Here is a 12,500-nt window from a genome sequence, read left to right on the forward strand (position 1 = left end):
GTGAAGGTAAAACCATTTCAGGTGACTACCTCATGAAGCTCATTGAGAGAACACCAAGGGTTTGCAGAGTTATCAAAAAAAGCAAAGGGTGGCTACTTTGAAGAATCTAAAATATAAGACATGTTTTCAGTTATTTCACACTTTCTTGTTAAGTACATAATTCCATATGTGTTCATTCATAGTTTTGATGCCTTCAGTGAGAATCTACAATGTAAATAGTCATGAAAATAAAGAAACACATTGAATGAGGTGTGTCCAAACTTTTGGCCTGTACTGTATATTATTTAGACACAAATACATATTAATAAATGACATGTTGATGTTTGAAAGTCTCGAAGTTTTGATATAAATGCAGATATATGAATGTAATTTTTAAAAAAATATCGATTTTCTCATATTGCACCTGTCAATCCAGAAGGAAAATTTCTGGAGCTTATTTTGCCGTTGATACTGCCGACGTTGTCTTTGCTGTAATCAGATCAGTATATATTTACGTTCATGGGAAACATCCGTGTGTCCAGACAAGGCTAGCAGCAGCAGCACGTCAGACACCTTTCTGGTGGGTAAAGACGTAAAAAACACCGCAGACCGCAAGGAATGGGTCCGAACCGGGTCTGAACGAGTGCAGTGCGAAAGAAATTGTGTCAGTTGGTCATCTGGATGCGTTCAAACAACGTAATTCTTGCGAAAGGCTACGGACGGTTCCTATCCGACAATTCCAGCGGAAGTTAGCGTTGCTATGGTACTGATAAACAGCTGCTAATGCTAATTGGTTAGCTAGCAACAGACATCAAACTACTGACATTATACCGCTATATAATCACATTTAACTATTGACATTATACCCTATATCACATTTAACTATTGACATTTACATTATACCCTATATCACATTTAACTATTGACATTTACATTATACCCTATATAACATTTAACTATTGACATTATACCACTATATCACATTTAACTATTGACATTATACCACTATATCACATTTAACTATTGACATTATACCACTATATCACATTTAACTACTGACATTTACATTATACCCTATATCACATTTAACTATTGACATTATACCACTATATCACATTTAACTATTGACATTTACATTATACCCTATATCACATTTAACTATTGACATTATACCCTATATCACATTTAACTATTGACATTTACATTATACCCTATATCACATTTAACTATTGACATTTACATTATACCCTATATCACATTTAACTATTGACATTTACATTATACCCTATATCACATTTAACTATTGACATTTACATTATACCCTATATAACATTTAACTATTGACATTTACATTATACCCTATATAACATTTAACTATTGACATTATACCACTATATCACATTTAACTATTGACATTATACCACTATATCACATTTAACTATTGACATTTACATTATACCCTATATCACATTTAACTATTGACATTATACCACTATATCACATTTAACTATTGACATTTACATTATACCCTATATCACATTTAACTATTGACATTTTACCCTATATCACATTTAACTATTGACATTATACCCTATATCACATTCAGCTATTGACATTATACCATATATCGCATTTAACTATTGACATTTACATTATACCCTATATCACATTTAACTATTGACATTTTACCTATATCACATTTAACTATTGACATTATACCCTATATCACATTCAGCTATTGACATTATACCCTATATCACATTTAACTATTGACATTTACATTATACCCTATATCACATTTAACTATTGACATTATACCCTATATCACATTTAACTATTGACATTTACATTATACCCTATATCACATTTAACTATTGACATTATACCCTATATCACATTTAACTATTGACATTATTACCTATATCACATTTAACTATTGACATTATACTCTATATCACATTTAACTATTGACATTATACCCTATATCACATTTAACTATTGACATTTACATTATACCCTATATCACATTTAACTATTGACATTTACATTATACCCTATATCCCATTAGCTATTGACATTATACCCTATATCACATTTAACTATTGACATTTACATTATACCCTATATCACATTTAACTATTGACATTATACCCTATATCACATTTAACTATTGACATTTACATTTATACCCTATATCACATTTAACTATTGACATTATTACCTATATCACATTTAACTATTGACATTTACATTATACCCTATATCACATTTAACTATTGACATTATACCCTATATCACATTTAACTATTGACATTTACATTATACCCTATATCACATTTAACTATTGACATTATACCCTATATCACATTTAACTATTGACATTTACATTATACCCTATATCACATTTAACTATTGACATTATTACCTATATCACATTTAACTATTGACATTTACATTATACCCTATATCACATTTAACTATTGACATTATACCCTATATCACATTTAACTATTGACATTATACCCTATATCACATTTAACTATTGACATTTACATTATACCCTATATCACATTTAACTATTGACATTTACATTATACCCTATATCACATTTAACTATTGACATTTACATTATACCCTATATCACATTTAACTATTGACATTTACATTATACCCTATATAACATTTAACTATTGACATTATACCACTATATCACATTTAACTATTGACATTATACCACAATATCACATTTAACTATTGACATTTACATTATACCCTATATCACATTTAACTATTGACATTATACCACTATATCACATTTAACTATTGACAATTACATTATACCCTATATCACATTTAACTATTGACATTTTACCCTATATCACATTTAACTATTGACATTATACCCTATATCACATTCAGCTATTGACATTATACCCTATATCACATTTAACTATTGACATTTACATTATACCCTATATCACATTTAACTATTGACATTATACCCTATATCACATTTAACTATTGACATTATACCCTATATCACATTTAACTATTGACATTTACATTATACCCTATATCACATTTAACTATTGACATTATTACCTATATCACATTTAACTATTGACATTATACCCTATATCACATTTAACTATTGACATTATACCCTATATCACATTTAACTATTGACATTTTACCCTATATCACATTTAACTATTGACATTATTACCTATATCACATTTAACTATTGACATTATTACCTATATCACATTTAACTATTGACATTATTACCTATATCACATTTAACTATTGACATTATACCCTATATCACATTTAACAATTGACATTTACATTATACCCTATATCACATTTAACCGACGTGACATGTCAACGTCCTGGGCAGCTTTTCTCCACGCAGCAGTCTTTCTGTTTATATCTGTATAAGAGAGGTCATAGACAATCGTACATTCAGACACTTGTCAGTCGTTCTAGTCTCTCCGACATTTTTGTGAGTCGCTTCCGAAGCTTTTCAACAGCGTAGTACGACGTCTGCTGGGGGTGTATTGCGTATTGACCTTTCTCACGGCAGACATGTTGACATGTCATAGTAGGAAAAGCACAGGTGTGCTCAAAACCATTAATGATGGCTGCATTCCACTTAGGAGAGGTCCTGGTATTGTGCATGCTGACTTACTGAAATAGCTTCCTGGGACACTTAATGGAACTGAACCATCGTTAAGGTTATCACTTTCAGGTGTGCTTTTCCTACTATGACAAGTCAAAATGTCAGTTCCTTACGGAGCTGATTTCAACTGCCAGTGTGAAGGCGGCATTAGAGCCAGCTCTGTTGACACTATAAATAAAACTTGAATTGAATTAAAGGGTTTTATTTCCCTCTGATGTCCGTCCTCACCTCGAGCTCTTGGAACTCTCCGTCGTCGTCGTCGTCGTCGATGTCGTACGACAGCGTGGGAATCTTTGCGTCCTCGCCGGAAAAGTCCCGAAACTTCCCGTCAAACATCAGCACCTCCCTGGCGTCGGAGCCAAGCCCCTCGATGAACGTCGTCTCGCACCAGTCTCCCCCACCGCCGCTGGCCTCCCCCCACGCCCGCAGCACACCCTCCGGGTACCGCTGGATGCCCTCCGGGTACCGCAGGATGCCCGGCGCCATCTGGTGGGGGTGGAGAGCGCCGGGGTTCAGGATCTGAGGGGGAGCCCTACTTCCTCCTCTTTAACGTAAGATAAGAAAAGATACGTAAGATACATAATATACAATACGTAACATAAGGTACGATATGTAACATAAGATACATAACATAAGATAAGATACTTAACAAAAGATACATAACATAAGATATGTAAGATACGTAAGATACATAATAAATACATAAAAAAAATGTTCATTCTTTCTTTTGTATGATATGTGTTTTTCATCATAGTTTCTGATGTTAAGCACTTTGGATACCTGTTGGTTCCTGTGAAGTGCTATATAAATACATTTTGATTGATTGATTGATACGTAACATAAGATACAATATGTAACATAAGATACGATATGTAACATAAGATACGTAATATAATATCCGTAACATAAGATACGTAACATAATATACAATACGTAACATAATATACGTAACATAAGATACGATAAGTAACATAATATACGTAACATAAGATACGATACATAACATAATATACGTAACATAAGATACGATACTTAACATAAGATACTTAACATAAGATACATAAGATAAGATAAGATACAATACAATACGTAACATAAGATACGTAAGATACAATACAATACGTAACATAACATACGTAACATATGATACATAACATGATATATGTAAGATAAGATACGTAACATAAGATACGATACGTAAAATTAGGTATGTAAGATACGATACGTAACATGAAACACGTAACATACGATACGGTTGACACACCAAACTCCATTCAAATATTTGCTAATGTATGGGCTACCTGTCCAGGTTGCTTTCTCCTCTTCCTCCTCCCCCGCTTGTATCCAGACCCGGATACTGCGGAGTGGAGTAAACCGACAGCTGCTGGGTGTTGATGACGCCATTTTGTCTGCAGGTTTCTCCTCTTTCTCTTTCCCTCGGCGAGTCTCTCCCCGGTTCGGAGGAGGCTTCCGATTCTTCTCCTCCCTCCATCCCTCCCTCCTCAGAGGCGTCTCTCAGAGAGGTCAGAGGTCAGAGGTCAGACATCGCAGCATGAACTCTCCTGAGAAACAGAAAAAAAAAAAAACAGTACAACTTCAGACCTTTCCTCTTCTCAAAAAAGGAAGGAAAGAAGGTATGATATTCTCAGAAATTAGAGCTGCTGACTACATGACAGTTAAGTTTAGACAGCAGTAGGTAAAATGAAAGAAAAGAAAGATGCTTAAGATAATATATGTAAATAACGTACGTAATATAATATAGATACGATAAGATACGATACGTAACATAAGATGACAGGACAGGAACACCTGTTTCCTGGGTGAAAGTCTTCTGTTTTCTCCTTAACTTCTTCAGGACATGAACACCTGTTTCCTGGGTGAAAGTCTTGTGTTTTCTCCTAAACTTCTTTGGGACATGATCACCTGTTTCCTGGGTGAAAGTCTTGTCTTTTCTCCTTAACTTCTTTGGGACATGATCACCTGTTTCCTGGGTGAAAGTCTTGTGTTTTCTCCTTAACTTCTTCCAGGACATGAACACCTGTTTCCTGGGTGAAGGTCTTGTGTTTTCTCCTTAACTTCTTCGGGACATGATCACCTGTTTCCTGGGTGAAAGTCTTGTGTTTTCTCCTTAACTTCTTCGGGACATGATCACCTGTTTCCTGGGTGAAAGTCTTGTGTTTTCTCCTTAACTTCTTTGGGACATGATCACCTGTTTCCTGGGTGAAAGTCTTGTGTTTTCTCCTTAACTTCTCCGGGACATGATCATCTGTTTCCTGGGTGAAAATCTTGTGTTTTCTCCTTAACTTCTCCGGGACACGAAAACCTGTTTCCTGGGTGAAAGTCTTGTGTTTTCTCCTTAACTTCTTCGGGACATGATCACCTGTTTCCTGGGTGAAAGTCTTGTGTTTTCTCCTTAACTTCTCCGGGACATGAACACCTGTTTCCTGGGTGAAAGTCTTGTGTTTTCTCCTTAACTTCTTCCAGGACATGAACACCTGTTTCCTGGGTGAAAGTCTTGTGTTTTCTCCTTAACTTCTTCGGGACATGAACACCTATTTCCTGGATGAAAGTCTTGTGTTTTCTCCTTAACTTCTTCAGGACATGAACACCTGTTTCCTGGGTGAAAGTCTTGTGTTTTCTCCTTAACTTCTTCAGGACATGAACACCTGTTTCCTGGGTGAAAGTCTTGTGTTTTCTCCTTAACTTCTTCCAGGACATGAACACCTGTTTCCTGGGTGAAAGTCTTGTGTTTTCTCCTTAACTTCTGGGGACATGATCACCTGTTTCCTGGGTGAAAGTCTTGTGTTTTCTCCTTAACTTCTTCGGGACATGATCACCTGTTTCCTGGGTGAAAGTCTTGTGTTTTCTCCTTAACTTCTTTGGGACATGATCACCTGTTTCCTGGGTGAAAGTCTTGTGTTTTCTCCTTAACTTCTTCCAGGACATGAACACCTGTTTCCTGGGTGAAAGTCTTGTGTTTTCTCCTTAACTTCTTCGGGACATGATCATCTGTTTCCTGGGTGAAAGTCTTGTGTTTTCTCCTTAACTTCTTCAGGACATGAACACCTGTTTCCTGGGTGAAAGTCTTGTGTTTTCTCCTTAACTTCTTCCAGGACATGAACACCTGTTTCCTGGGTGAAAGTCTTGTGTTTTCTCCTTAACTTCTTCGGGACATGAACACCTGTTTCCTGGGTGAAAGTCTTGTGTTTTCTCCTTAACTTCTTCCAGCACATGAACACCTGTTTCCTGGGTGAAAGTCTTGTGTTTTCTCCTTAACTTCTTCAGGACATGAACACCTATTTCCTGGGTGAAAGTCTTGTGTTTTCTCCTTAACTTCTTCCAGGACATGAACACCTGTTTCCTGGGTGAAGGTCTTGTGTTTTCTCCTTAACTTCTTCGGGACATGATCACCTGTTTCCTGGGTGAAAGTCTTGTGTTTTCTCCTTAACTTCTTCGGGACATGATCACCTGTTTCCTGGGTGAAAGTCTTGTGTTTTCTCCTTAACTTCTTTGGGACATGATCACCTTTTTCCTGGGTGAAAGTCTTGTGTTTTCTCCATAACTTCTTCCAGGACATGAACACCTGTTTCCTGGGTGAAAGTCTTGTGTTTTCTCCTTAACTTCTTCGGGACATGATCATCTGTTTCCTGGGTGAAAGTCTTGTGTTTTCTCCTTAACTTCTCCGGGACATGAACACCTGTTTCCTGGGTGAAAGTCTTGTGTTTTCTCCTTAACTTCTTCCAGGACATGAACACCTGTTTCCTGGGTGAAAGTCTTGTGTTTTCTCCTTAACTTCTTCGGGACACGATCATCTGTTTCCTGGGTGAAAGTCTTGTGTTTTCTCCTTAATTTCTCCAGGACACGATCATCTGTTTCCTGGGTGAAAGTCTTTTTTTTTTTCCTTAACTTCTTCGGGACATGAACACCTGTTTCCTGGGTGAAAGTCTTGTGTTTTCACCTTAACTTTTTCAGCACATGAACACCTGTTTCCTGGGTGAAAGTCTTGTGTTTTCTCCTTAACTTCTTCAGGACATGAACACCTATTTCCTGGGTGAAAGTCTTGTGTTTTCTCCTAAACTTCTTCAGGACATGAACACCTATTTCCTGGGTGAAAGTCTTGTGTTTTCTCCTTAACTTCTTCGGGACATGATCATCTGTTTCCTGGGTGAAAGTCTTGTGTTTTCTCCTTAACTTCTTCGGGACATGATCATCTGTTTCCTGGGTGAAAGTCTTGTGTTTTCTCCTTAACTTCTCCAGGACACGATCATCTGTTTCCTGGGTGAAAGTCTTTTTTTTTTTCCTTAACTTCTTCAGGACATGAACACCTATTTCCTGGGTGAAAGTCTTGTGTTTTCTCCTTAACTTCTTCGGGACATGATCATCTGTTTCCTGGGTGAAAGTCTTGTGTTTTCTCCTTAACTTCTTCGGGACATGAACACCTGTTTCCTGGGTGAAAGTCTTGTGTTTTCTCCTTAACTTCTTCAGGACATGAACACCTGTTTCCTGGGTGAAAGTCTTGTGTTTTCTCCTTAACTTCTTCGGGACATGATCACCTGTTTCCTGGGTGAAAGTCTTGTGTTTTCTCCTTAACTTCTCCGGGACATGAACACCTGTTTCCTGGGTGAAAGTCTTGTGTTTTCTCCTTAACTTCTTCCAGGACATGAACACCTGTTTCCTGGGTGAAAGTCTTGTGTTTTCTCCTTAACTTCTTCGGGACATGATCATCTGTTTCCTGGGTGAAAGTCTTGTGTTTTCTCCTTAACTTCTCCAGGACACGATCATCTGTTTCCTGGGTGAAAGTCTTGTGTTTTCTCCTTAACTTCTCCGGGACACGAACACCTGTTTCCTGGGTGAAAGTCTTGTGTTTTCTCCTTAACTTCTTCGGGACATGATCACCTGTTTCCTGGGTGAAAGTCTTGTGTTTTCTCCTTAACTTCTTCGGGACATGAACACCTGTTTCCTGGGTGAAAGTCTTGTGTTTTCACCTTAACTTTTTCAGCACATGAACACCTGTTTCCTGGGTGAAAGTCTTGTGTTTTCTCCTTAACTTCTTCCAGGACATGAACACCTGTTTCCTGGGTGAAAGTCTTGTGTTTTCTCCTTAACTTCTTCGGGACATGATCACCTGTTTCCTGGGTGAAAGTCTTGTGTTTTCTCCTTAACTTCTTTGGGACATGATCACCTGTTTCCTGGGTGAAAGTCTTGTGTTTTCTCCATAACTTCTTCCAGGACATGAACACCTGTTTCCTGGGTGAAAGTCTTGTGTTTTCTCCTTAACTTCTTCGGGACATGATCATCTGTTTCCTGGGTGAAAGTCTTGTGTTTTCTCCTTAACTTCTCCGGGACATGAACACCTGTTTCCTGGGTGAAAGTCTTGTGTTTTCTCCTTAACTTCTTCCAGGACATGAACACCTGTTTCCTGGGTGAAAGTCTTGTGTTTTCTCCTTAACTTCTTCGGGACATGATCATCTGTTTCCTGGGTGAAAGTCTTGTGTTTTCTCCTTAACTTCTCCAGGACACGATCATCTGTTTCCTGGGTGAAAGTATTTTTTTTTTTTTTTTCCTTAACTTCTTCGGGACATGAACACCTGTTTCCTGGGTGAAAGTCTTGTGTTTTCACCTTAACTTTTTCAGCACATTAACACCTGTTTCCTGGGTGAAAGTCTTGTGTTTTCTCCTTAACTTCTTCAGGACATGAACACCTATTTCCTGGGTGAAAGTCTTGTGTTTTCTCCTAAACTTCTTCAGGACATGAACACCTATTTCCTGGGTGAAAGTCTTGTGTTTTCTCCTTAACTTCTTCGGGACATGATCATCTGTTTCCTGGGTGAAAGTCTTGTGTTTTCTCCTTAACTTCTCCAGGACACGATCATCTGTTTCCTGGGTGAAAGTCTTTTTTTTTTTCCTTAACTTCTTCGGGACATGAACACCTGTTTCCTGGGTGAAAGTCTTGTGTTTTCTCCTTAACTTCTCCAGGACACGATCATCTGTTTCCTGGGTGAAAGTCTTTTTTTTTTTCCTTAACTTCTTCAGGACATGAACACCTGTTTCCTGGGTGAAAGTCTTGTGTTTTCACCTTAACTTTTTCAGCACATGAACACCTGTTTCCTGGGTGAAAGTCTTGTGTTTTCTCCTTAACTTCTTCAGGACATGAACACCTATTTCCTGGGTGAAAGTCTTGTGTTTTCTCCTAAACTTCTTCAGGACAGGAACACCTATTTCCTGGGTGAAAGTCTTGTGTTTTCTCCTTAACTTCTTCGGGACATGATCATCTGTTTCCTGGGTGAAAGTCTTGTGTTTTCTCCTTAACTTCTTCGGGACATGAACACCTGTTTCCTGGGTGAAAGTCTTGTGTTTTCTCCTTAACTTCTTCAGGACATGAACACCTGTTTCCTGGGTGAAAGTCTTGTGTTTTCTCCTTAACTTCTTCGGGACATGATCACCTGTTTACTGGGTGAAAGTCTTTTTTTTTTTCCTTAACTTCTTCGGGACATGATCATCTGTTTCCTGGGTGAAAGTCTTTTTTTTTTTCCTTAACTTCTTCGGGACATGAACACCTGTTTCCTGGGTGAAAGTCTTGTGTTTTCACCTTAACTTTTTCAGCACATGAACACCTGTTTCCTGGGTGAAAGTCTTGTGTTTTCTCCTTAACTTCTTCAGGACATGAACACCTATTTCCTGGGTGAAAGTCTTGTGTTTTCTCCTAAACTTCTTCAGGACAGGAACACCTATTTCCTGGGGGAAAGTCTTGTGTTTTCTCCTTAACTTCTTCGGGACATGATTATCTGTTTCCTGGGTGAAAGTCTTGTGTTTTCTCCTTAACTTCTTCGGGACATGAACACCTGTTTCCTGGGTGAAAGTCTTGTGTTTTCTCCTTAACTTCTTCAGGACATGAACACCTGTTTCCTGGGTGAAAGTCTTGTGTTTTCTCCTTAACTTCTTCGGGACATGATCACCTGTTTACTGGGTGAAAGTCACAGTCCCGGTCCCCCATCGCTAGCAGATGGGTCTGACCCAACAAAAATCGCAACATGACAGCAACCCAAGTTTGGAGTTGCTTTCTTTGAGAATGCAACCCTATAGCTAACTGTGCCACCTGTTGCCAAAAGTATCGTCACTGACATGAAGATGGAATATAGTGAACATTGCCCCAAGCTCGAGCACCCACGGAAAATACTGAGCATCCACGTGTACCCATTGACATATATAAACTGGACCAGCAGATCCCGTGTCTCTGGTCTGAGACCAGTGGAGGATATCAGAAGTCTCTTTCCCGGTGCTGGCTGAGTGTTACTGAGCAGCCTCCAACTGAGCTTGAAGACGTAGATGTGACGTGAGCAACGTGTCTGAAAGTGTGAAGTCTTCTGGTAGCTGTGAGAGAGAAATCTCAATCATTCCCAATCTCACAGAGACGGAGAGTGTAGGTATATGTAAGGAGATAACATAGACACAGGCTAATTACTGATCACTAACATGCTAGTTAACATTAGTAATTACTGATCACTAACATGCTAGTTAACATTAGTAATTACTGATCACTAACATGCTAGTTAACATTAGTAATTACTGATCACTAACATGCTAGTTAACATTAGTAATTAAACCTAAACAGCTAATGGAAGTCCAAACTGCCTGTGAGCTTCTCCTGTACTATACGGTAATTCCTCTACTGTGTGACAGTAAGTCTCGTGGTTATGACCCAATCGTTAGCCTATTGTTATAAAAGCGTCTGCTACGGAGCCATAACGTGAGCTACAAGGTAATGGAGCCTTTTATACATTGTCGTGTTTCTTTAGAAATAAACAACAGACAAATAGAGTCTTTAAACGCTTCAGATGTAAAGTTATTCTCTGTTAAAGTGACGTCAGAATGAATGGGAGTCAATGGGATGCTAACGGGAGGTGATGGCTTGTTAGCATCAGAATGGCTCCATAGGAGCTACACGTTCCGGGGGAGAGGTTTACCCCCTTGCGTGTGCCAGACTGCCAGTATAGGCTTCATTCATTTAAAATTAAACATTGCAGTTGGTGCTAAGTGGGGCGTGTGAGCGCTGATCGTGGTTATGTGTCAGTTCAACTTCTCATCTCATCTCCAATCTGTATTTGTGAGAAGTGGCGATGTCCTGAGTTGAAAGATAGCCTACTCTACGGCTTTATTATCCAGTTAATAGGCGGGTGTGTTCGTGTCGGCCACTGTCCATTTCCGTGAGCACCCACGGAGGAAAACATAAATCGGTGCCTGTGATAGAGGAAGACTGACAGATCTAATATACATGTTATAATTTATTTACCAGACCCTTTCATACGCTGCTCTCGCTCTCCTCTGCCTGCTCCGTGGCCGGTCAGCAATCTCTTGTGGAGCATTAGAACTTCAAAAAAAAAACACAGGTTCCAGTTCATCTTATAATGGATATGTGTGTTGAGTTATTTAAAGGTCCCATGGCATTACAATTTCACTTTATGAGGTTTTTTAACATTAATATGAGTTCCCCAAGCCTGCCTATGGTCCCCCAGTGGCTAGAAATGGTGATAGGTGTAAACAGAGCCCTGGGTATCCTGCTCTGCCTTTGAGAAAATGAAAGCTCAGATGGACCAATCAGGAGTCTATATAAAAGAGAGTTCAGATACAGTATTAGAGGACCACTAAGGTCTATATAAAAGAGACTTCAGATACAGTATTAGGGGACCACTAAGGTCTATATAAAAGAGACTTCAGATACAGTATTAGGGGACCACTAAGGCCTATATAAAAGAGACTTCAGATACAGTATTAGGGGACCACTAAGGTCTATATAAAAGAGACTTCAGATACAGTATTAGGGGACCACTAAGGCCTATAT

At 38.4% G+C, this 12,500-nt stretch overlaps 2 protein-coding genes across 2 annotated transcripts in view; one reads left to right on the top strand and one right to left on the bottom strand.

The window, feature by feature from the left end:
- syndig1 (synapse differentiation inducing 1) overlaps positions 1–5,153 on the bottom strand; it is a 15,843-nt gene extending 10,690 nt beyond the window's left edge. The window contains exons 1-2 of the mRNA XM_028602995.1: positions 4,963–5,153; positions 3,890–4,205 (exon numbers count right to left, since the gene is read on the bottom strand). Coding sequence (XP_028458796.1) covers positions 3,890–4,205; positions 4,963–5,153 — 507 coding nt within the window. The remainder of the gene's footprint in view (positions 1–3,889; positions 4,206–4,962) is intronic.
- Positions 1–12,500, top strand: part of LOC114571635 (nuclear factor 7, brain-like) — a 430,007-nt gene that overhangs the window by 122,660 nt on the left and 294,847 nt on the right. The gene's annotated exons all lie outside the window — the stretch shown is intronic.

Source organism: Perca flavescens, chromosome 17 (assembly GCF_004354835.1).
Source record: "Perca flavescens isolate YP-PL-M2 chromosome 17, PFLA_1.0, whole genome shotgun sequence".
NCBI classification, from domain to species: domain Eukaryota; kingdom Metazoa; phylum Chordata; class Actinopteri; order Perciformes; family Percidae; genus Perca; species Perca flavescens.